A 9,379-nucleotide genomic window follows, 5' to 3' on the forward strand; every position below is an offset into this window, starting at 1 on the left:
ATTGAGCTTGATGTCATATGTATGGAGGCTGTCGAATGTGAGACGCAGGTCATCTATTAATGACTCGACGTGCCTAGTTTTGATGACGATGTCATCTACATATGCTTCAACTGTCTAGCCTATTTGCTTCTCCAGGCATGTTTGAATCATGCATTGGTAGGTGGCGCCGGCGTTTTTAAGCCCAAAGGGCATAGTGTTGAAGCAGAAAGGCACGTATGGGGTAATGAATGCTGCTGCGGCTTGATCAAACTCCTTCATTTTGATTTGATGGTATCCGGAGTATGCGTCGAGGAAATAGAGTGAGTCATGTCCTGCAGTAGCATCAATAATCTGATCGATGCGGGGGAGGGGGAAGGGATCCTTAGGGCAGGCCTTGTTGAGGTCTTTGAAATCGATGCACAGGCGCCAGGATTTATCCTTCTTTGTCACCATCGCCAGGTTTGCTAGCCAGTCCGGGTGTTTTATTTCTCTGATGAATCCGGCCTCGATTAACTTGGCTAGCTCCTTCCCCATGGCTTGTCGTTTGGGCTCAGAAAAGCGCCGCAGTGTTTGCTTGACCGGCTTATAACCCTTCAATATATTGAGGCTGTGTTCGGCCAACCTGCGTGGGATTCCTGGCATATCAGAAGGGTGCCAGGCGAATATGCCCCAGTTCTCACGCAGGAACGCTCATAGTGCGGCGTCGACCATTGGGTCCAGCTGTGCCCGATGGAAGCTGTCTTCTTGGGGTCTCTCAGGTAGACTTGAAATTTGACTATTTCGTCTGCTGGTTTGAAGGAGGTGGATTTGGACCGCTTACCAAGGATTACGTCGTCAATATCCACCGTGGAGCGTAGTGCGGTTAACTCTTCGGTCGCGAGGCCCTCGGACAGTGCCTCGAGGGCCAGGGATGCGGTTTTGTTTTTGGCGCGGAGGGCTATGTCCGGATCACTGACGAGAGTGATAACGCCATTGGCCCCGGGCATCTTGAGCTTCATATACCCGTAATGAGGTATAGCTTGAAAGCGTGTGAATGCATCTCGCCCCAATAGGGCGTGATATCCACTGTTGAAAGGGGCCACTTGGAAGGTTATCTCTTCGGACCGATAGTTCTCCGGCGTGCCGAATACCACGTCAAGTGTAAATTTCCCCGCGCATCGCACCTCCCGGATGGGAATAATTCCTCGGAAGGTCGTATTACTTTGCTTGACGCGGCTCCTGTCTATTTCCATTTTATTGAGTGTGTCCTCGTAAATGAGGTTTAGCCCGCTACCGCCGTCCATGAGCACTTTAGTAAGCCGAAAGCCATCCACAATTGGATTGAGGTCCAAGGCGGCTGGTGCCCGGACTGACCGGAGTCTTGGTTCGTCACTGGCATTGAAAGTTATGGCCGTGTCATTCCAGGGGTTTATTGCTGCGACTTGGCAGACTTCAGCGAGGTCGCGGAGTGCCCTGTTGCGCCGATTGTTTGAAGCAAAAGTCTTGAAGACCGTCAATACTCTAAGGTCATCGTCCTCCGGGGGGTGTTGCTCTGAGGTGTCTTTGGTGAGGATATCCTTACCGCTCTTGGCCACTTGCCGGAGTATCCAACATGCTCTAAGGCTGTGGGTTGGTACGGTATCCGGTGTCGTGTGTATTTTGCATGGCCTATCGAGCCATCCCTCTAGAACGGTTCCGCGTCCCGTATTGGGCTTAGTTTTCTTCACTATGTGGTCGGGTGCCCCGTGAGGGTGCATCCTTTTTGCTTGCCAGGGGGGTTGAGTGGAGACCGGTGGTTCCCAGCGAGCTGTCTGAGGTTTCCCGGCGCTTTCCATTGCGCAGTACTTCTGTACTATGGTTGCCAAGTCAGCGAAGTGTAAAACGCGACGGCGGTTGATGGTGTTGAGGATTCCTTCGTCCGTGCAATTATTGCAGAATATCGAAATCGCATCCTCGTCGCGGCAATCTTTAATCTTGTCTATGACAAGGAGGAATCTGGCCTAAAAGTGATGGACTGTTTCCTGAGACTGCTGTCGAACGTACATGAGGTCTCATATATCCGTAGGGCCGAAATTGCTTGGCGAATATTGCTTGTGGTGGGTGGGTGGCTTTAAATCCGATCCCTCACCCAATTTGGAGTCGGGAGTTTATAGAACTTCCGAGCTTAATAGTTCGGGCTCCGGGATGTTGAATGATTTTCCAGGCTCGACGCCCGATTCTAGCTTCGGGGGACCGGGAATGTCGTCCCGTGGGCAGGTATCCGGCTCTTCGAGCTCGCAAATCCGAACACAACTCATCTTCAACGTAGGGGAAGAGTTGTTGTTTTGCTCCTCTACGACCGCTATCTGATGGGTGATCGGCGGAGATTTGATTTCTCTCTGATCAGGTTTAAGCCCAATCTGATCATAGTCTGTAGCGACCCCCATGGCGGCGATGCGATCCAGGAGTTCATTTAAAGACGACAACTCCACTGGATCCATCCGTTTGGAGTACTCGGAGTCAACACGGAGGCGATTTTCGATGACCTGAGAAGTCATCGTCGGCTTAACGGCCGAACGGGCGATCATGGTAAAGTCGCCCAGCCGGAGGGTTTGGCCTGAGGTCAGGACTCCTTCGGAGGTGATACTGTCATTGATAACAAGGCGAGCCATCGATCCTGTCTTTGACGTCACAGCAGAACTCTCAATGAAAGCACCAATGTCGGTGTCAAAACCGGCGGATCTCGGGTAAGGGGTCCCGAACTGTGCGTCTAAGGTCGATGGTAACAGGAGACAGGGGACACGATGTTTACCCAGGTTCGGGCCCTCTTGATGGAGGTAATACCCTACTTCCTGCTTGATTGATCTTGATGAATATGAGGATTACAAGAGTTGATCTACCACTAGATCGTAATGGCTAAGCCCTAGATGTCTAGCATGTATGATTATGATTGCCTCTACGGACTAACCCCTCCAGTTTATATAGACACCAGAGGGGCCTAGGGTTGTACAGAGTCGGTTTACAGAGGAAGGAATCTTCATATCCGAACGCCAAGCTTGCCATCCACGCAAAGGAGAGTCCCATCCGGACACGGGAGGAAGTCTTCTATCTTGTATCTTCACGGCCCATCAGTCCGGCCCACGTCACATAGGCCGGACGCCCGAGGACCCCTTAATCCAGGACTCCCTCAACCGGAGGGACCTAGGGTTGTATAGAGTCGGTTTACAGAGAAAGGAATCTTCATATCCGATCGCCAAGCTTGCCATCCATGCAAAGGAGAGTCCCATCCAAACACGGGGGAAAACCTTCTATCTTGTATCTTCACGGCCCATTTGCCCGACCCATGTCACATAGCCTGGACGCCCGAGGACCCCCTAATCCAGGTCTCCCTCAGGAATCGCAACCATAATACAATGGATTCATCGAGTCTAAATCCAGTTGCGCCAGCTTGGCCTCCTCTCTAGAAGCAACTCTGAATGAAGTCGTCTTTTTATGAAGCACAACTTGAACATGAGGATCCTGCATGACTGAACTTAGTAGTGACGAAGACTGCGGCGTGTCCATGTCTTCTCCATGTCTGCCCTCTTCTCCATCTTCAGACTCTTCTTCATGTCAGGCCTCTTCTTCATGCCCGGCGGTCGTCTCTTCATCTGGCCCCATGTCGTTATTGTCTTCCATCTTGACGTCCTCATCATCATTTTCTCTTGTCCACCGAGTATAGCCGTCCATGAAACCATGCATGAGCAGGTGTGCCTTCAAATGGCGACACGAAAAGGTTCGATCCAGACTCCTTTGCATCTTTGACACAGATATTTTATCTTGGTGCATTTATTTTGATACATGTCGGACACCGCGGATCGCAAGAATCTATCCAAGATCCTTCCATTGACCTTAATCGCCTGCGCAGTATAAGAAAAAGAATTATAATGATGCATGCATCAAAGTCATACAAAATAGGCATGACCTTCCCTAAAAATAGACAAGTTGATTTTGCCAGAAATTCGCCGAAAGGGAAATAAATCGACATTTCGGTAAAACCTAGGGAACTCATATCACGCACAATTACTCAATTCAATCATGGTCACGTGCACAATTCGGTCGATCATATTGCACACACACAAATTCTATTCTTGCACAACAATATTATTTACTCACCTATCTCAAGAGAGCACGATCGATGTCACTTGGGATCGAAGTGGACAAAGATATTTCATGCTCGTTCATTAATGAGAGGGAGGTAGCTAGCTTACTTCATTTAATGAGTCTAGAGAGTTAGGTGATTAAGTAGTAGATCTGCTTGGATGAGAGACGAGTCTAACTAGTGGAGAGGGAGAGAGAGCTAGTGACTAGTGAGTGAGTGAATGGAGAGAGAGAGAGAGAGCAGGGGGCAAGTGAGGAAGAGATGAAGGGAGCCATTAATGGAGATGGTGGAGGGGCAAAGGGGAGAGAGGGAGAAGAGCGGAGAAGGAAGAGAGAAGAAAGTAAGTGTGAGGAAAGAGCTAGCTAGAGGTCGGGGAGGGAGAGGGAGAGGGAGGGGGAATAAAGGTGGTTGATGCGCTTAGTAGTAGCGCAAGGCATGGGGGTCGCGCTACTACTAAGCCCATTAGTTGGAGCACGGCCTCGGGCACCAGCGCTTAAGCTACTACTAAGAAGGGCCCACCAGCTGGCCCCGTCTATCCATAGAAGTAGAGTGAGGTGGCACACACGCGCTACTACTATCAACTTAGTAGTAGCGCGGGTTTTATACCCCGCGCTACTACTATGGCTTGTCCCGGGGGCACGGTGGGGACCACCTAGTAGTAGTGCTGACCTGTTGTGCCCGCGCTGCTACTATGCTCTATCAGTAGTGCGTTGTTTTTACCCACGCTACTACTAAGTAGTAGTAGTAGTAGCACAGACAGTTAACCCACACCACTATTAAGTGGTTGCCTATAGGGGTTTTCCTAGTAGTGTCACATTTAGCAAGCAGATGGGTCTAAACCGCTCAATCCAAACAACACCCATTTTCTTGTGGAGAAGCATGATAATTCCAAAGTTTAGACCAAGCAACAAAACATCATCATTGTACAAGTTCACAAATTTTTTGAAAGAAGATTACCTTCAATTCCCAACATTTCTCATCAAACTCAGTGGGGAATAATTTGTGCTAAATTTACTGGGTGTTAAGACTTTTGACCTTATTACCAGCTACCATCACATTCCTTGGCACCCATATGCTAGGCAATTTCTTTCACCTATATCTAGTGTCTTCTCAGCTTTTACGAATGTGGATGCTCTAAGACAATATATTGTGTTGCTAATGAAGTACTAATTTTGAAATAAATGTATATTTTACTGAAATATTATATTTGTTAGTCCCACCATCTCAAAATAAGTATCGCTGATTTCACACAACCTTGTGGGCGGAGGGAGTATTTTGTAATGTCACTTTCAAGAAAATATCACATAAGCAATCAATTGTAGAGTGTGACCTTGTTTGTATGATTGAAAGATAGTCTAAGAAGTAGCTATCAATCGTATATCTCTTCAACTGCATACACTTAAAGTCTGCCATTACACATTATTATTCTTTTTGGAAATATACATTGTAATTTTTGCTGCACTTTCCTGAATAGTTATAGATTAGTTCAAAGTTTTATACAGAAATATTTGTATAAAATTGTCATTGCCATTTGATCTTACACCCAACGATATTTATATACTAGGTTATATTGGCGGATATCGTTTTAGGAAAGAAGAAAATGACGTCTAAAGTCATGGCTGCAACAAATGTAATGAGTAGGAAGCCTGTTGTGGATAAGCGGCTCCAGGATGAATTATCGCATTGTTTGGACAGTTGCCTAAACCAACCAAACAAGTACCGTTGGTCTTATCAGCACATCAGTACCTTGATTTTAGTATAGCATTTTAGGTTCAATTTTTTTGGGCCGGAAATTTTAGGTTGAACTTAACAAAATACGTTTACAAATATGAATCTACCTGATCATTCATGCTGGGTCCGGCCCCACTCTTTTCATGGTTGCACTTCCTATATTCACATAATTAAAAGTCTAGAACATAAAACATGATGTTACATGTATACCCTACATTTTGTCTATGCATAAAAATACTTGTATCTATCCAGAATTACTTTATTTGGAAGAAATAATCTTGTCACTGGAAATCTTTTCTGCACAAAAATCTGCAATTGAGCACCTGAGATTAAGATGCGCATTTATGGTCTGGTCATCTGCCGTCTTATATCCTAATACTTTTTGCATCTCAGATGTGAATTATCTTTCTGACACATACGGTAATTAAGATGATTGACATTAGAGGGGATATATTATTCTCTATGGTATATCATTATGGATGACATGCAAGTTATTAATTAATTATTACTATTATATTGTTGCAATATTAATTGATCATGTAAAGATAGTTGCAATACATGACACTACATGCAAGTGCATCTGGCTTCTGAGCCCGGGCTCCAGGATGAATTATCGCATTGTTTGGACAGTTGCCTAAACCAACCAAACAAGTACCGTTGGTCTTATCAGCACATCAGTACCTTGATTTTAGTATAGCATTTTATGTTCAATTTTTTTGGGCGGGAAATTTTAGGTTGAACTTAACAAAATACGTTTACAAATATGAATCTACCTGATCATTCATGCTGGGTCCGGCCCCACTCTTTTCATGGTTGCACTTCCTATATTCACATAATTAAAAGTCTAGAACATAAAACATGATGTTACATGTATACCCTACATTTTGTCTATGCATAAAAATACTTGTATCTATCCAGAATTACTTTATTTGGAAGAAATAATCTTGTCACTGGAAATATTTTCTGCACAAAAATCTGCAATTGAGCACCTGAGATTAAGATGCGCATTTATGGTCTGGTCATCTGCCGTCTTATATCCTAATACTTTTTGCATCTCAGATGTGAATTATCTTTCTGACACATACGGTAATTAAGATGAATGACATTAGAGGGGATATATTATTCTCTATGGTATATCATTATGGATGACATGCAAGTTATTAATTAATTATTACTATTATATTGTTGCAATATTAATTGATCATGTAAAGGTAGTTGCAATACATGACACTACATGCAAGTGCATCTGGCTTAGAAGATCAATCCATAATATCACTGATTTCACATAACCAATGCTATCTATATATTCCATGAAAAATAAACCAATGGAATAGAGAAATACATGAACTGTGTAATGAAAAACCATGCGGATTTGCTCGCTGAGACATTGCTAGGAACATCCGTCGGACATCACACTATCGTGTCATAAGAAGTGAACCAGCATGGTTTCACTTCAGTACCGATGTGATTACCCATGTAGTCTTTGTTTGTCGGACCTAATAGCTAAGAACTTGCGTCACTATCTTATTAAAGGCATTGTCTCCATGCTGATGTTGTAGCCATGTTGTGTTAGATCTGGCATCCACGATGAAAATTCTTGCGCTAACAGGCTGGACGTGGTGACGTTGGTGTGATTGTTTTTTCTTTTGTTTTTTCGCTCTGACTTCTTGATGGATTGGTGCAGCAGAAAGTGACTTAGTCGTATGTGTTTTTTCATAGCTTGTCAGGCTCAGCCAGTGTGGTCCATCTAAGAGTCCCGCTTCGGTACAACCCCTCCTAAAACGTACTATAAAGGGGCAATATTATCTTTATTGATTATGGTTGTCTCATCGCTTTGTGTCTTTAGATTCATTTTAAGATAGCTTACCAAATACGCCACGTTGTCTTGTTGCTTTGTATCAATTTTAATATTATTATGGTGGTGTGCATCTGCAGATGCAGAGGCCGGAATGTTTAATCTTCTTTTCGGAAAAAAATGTGATTACCCATCTTAGATGAGCATGTCCGTAATAGTGGTCTACTTTATGTGAATTATGTAAATGTATGTTTATTTTGGTCAACTTTCATAAAAACATGTAAATGTCATTTGGATGGCAAGACAGAAAGTGTGGGTTCTTCGGGAAATACTATTACCGAAAAAGGCTTTCGCCTTGCTTTATAAATAAATCAAACCACCACAGCCAAACGGTAGAACAAGGTTCACCCACGCACACAGTTGCACAACAGACAACAGGTGCGAGCTTAATCTCGTTCAGTATCAATAGTCTGTATTGCATAGCGCAAGCACGATTGGTTCGTACCATGGTGTTTCTAAGGTGCTCTGGACCTCTGGTGTACTCTCAAGAGCGAGTGCATTTGGACATGTATTCGTTTAACTTTCCTTAGTTATAACTAATTACTAATATATGTACAAAACAATATTATTTTTAGCGGAGCATAACAATTTCTGGGCTGAAATATCATGGCAAGCCATATCTGTTTATCTATATTTGGTTATATTTGTTCCATGTAGAGTGCAGGAATGACAGCCCTAATTTGAACAGAAAGATCTAAAGTAACTAATTAATGGAAATCTCTTATTTATATTGCATTTTATAGAGCATGAGTGATTGATTCGGTTCACTGAATCTATCACTCAAGCTTCACAAACCATACACTATAATATAGTAATATATATGTACAAACAATTCGGCTGGAGATAGCACCAGACGACCCCGGGCGTATTGAGCTACACACATGCAGACCAGCAAAAGCCACACGCACGCGCACGTAGTACCGTGGTATTTCGATCGCACACATATACAATACTACATACGTACGGTGGTAATATATATGACGGCCAGCCGTCCTGCCAGGTAGACGAAGACTACCTCGTGGTATCTACAGTATATCTTACCCAGGGCAGACAGGCAAGCTTGGAAGCTCACGCGTCGCGGACCTCGAAGACGTTGCGCGTCTTGACGACGACGTCGTACATGTGGACGAGCTTGAGGCGGGCGAAGTCTCGCGGGACGGAGATGAGGTGCACGGTGGAGCGCTGGTGGAACTGGAGCAGGCACGAGTCGTTGAGGTAGCGCTCCCACCCTAGCTCCCGCAGCCGCCGCTCCAGGACGTCGTACGTGGTCACCACCTCGCCGCTCGGCACATGCACCAGCACTTTGCCCGGCCGCGCCCCGCTCCCGCCGCCGCGGCCGGGCGCCTCGTTGTCCGCCCGCCTCACGATCCCGTCCTCGAATACCCACACGCCAGTCATGCTAGCTATTTCACTTGACTTGACTAGCTTGTAGGCTTTTGCTAACAGCTTGCAAGATGTATCGATTTCAGAGGTGATCGATCAGCAATGGTGATTGATGGTGCAAAGAGGTGGGAAGAAGGTGCAGAGCTTATATAGGGGCAAAGGCTACCGGGATGACGTGGGTGCACTGCTTATTACGGTGTGGCTCCTGCATCGGCTAAGGTGGGTCCCGCCAGCTCAGCGGTGGTGTCCTTGGAATGGGGTGGTGTGGGCCCCCGGGAATCACGGCGCCTCCAACCATAGAAGTAGAACATAGTTGGAAGTTTCCAATCGAA

At 45.3% G+C, this 9,379-nt stretch overlaps 1 protein-coding gene across 1 annotated transcript; it reads right to left on the reverse strand.

Annotated features, from left to right (window-relative positions):
* Window positions 1-8,359: 8,359 nt before the first annotated feature.
* On the reverse strand, window positions 8,360-9,176 carry LOC123049295 (flowering-promoting factor 1-like protein 4). Its single transcript, XM_044472234.1, has one exon. It carries the CDS (start codon window positions 9,060-9,062, stop codon window positions 8,733-8,735), a length of 330 nt encoding a protein of 109 aa, XP_044328169.1. The 5' UTR covers window positions 9,063-9,176; the 3' UTR covers window positions 8,360-8,732.
* Window positions 9,177-9,379: the final 203 nt, after the last annotated feature.

The sequence above is a fragment of the Triticum aestivum genome, chromosome 2D (assembly GCF_018294505.1).
Source record: "Triticum aestivum cultivar Chinese Spring chromosome 2D, IWGSC CS RefSeq v2.1, whole genome shotgun sequence".
Taxonomy (NCBI): domain Eukaryota; kingdom Viridiplantae; phylum Streptophyta; class Magnoliopsida; order Poales; family Poaceae; genus Triticum; species Triticum aestivum.

What these genes read in the sequence shown, in the direction of transcription:
- LOC123049295 (XM_044472234.1), bottom strand. Translation starts at nt 9,062, where the DNA reads ATGACTGGCGTGTGGGTATTCGAGGACGGGATCGTGAGGCGGGCGGAC.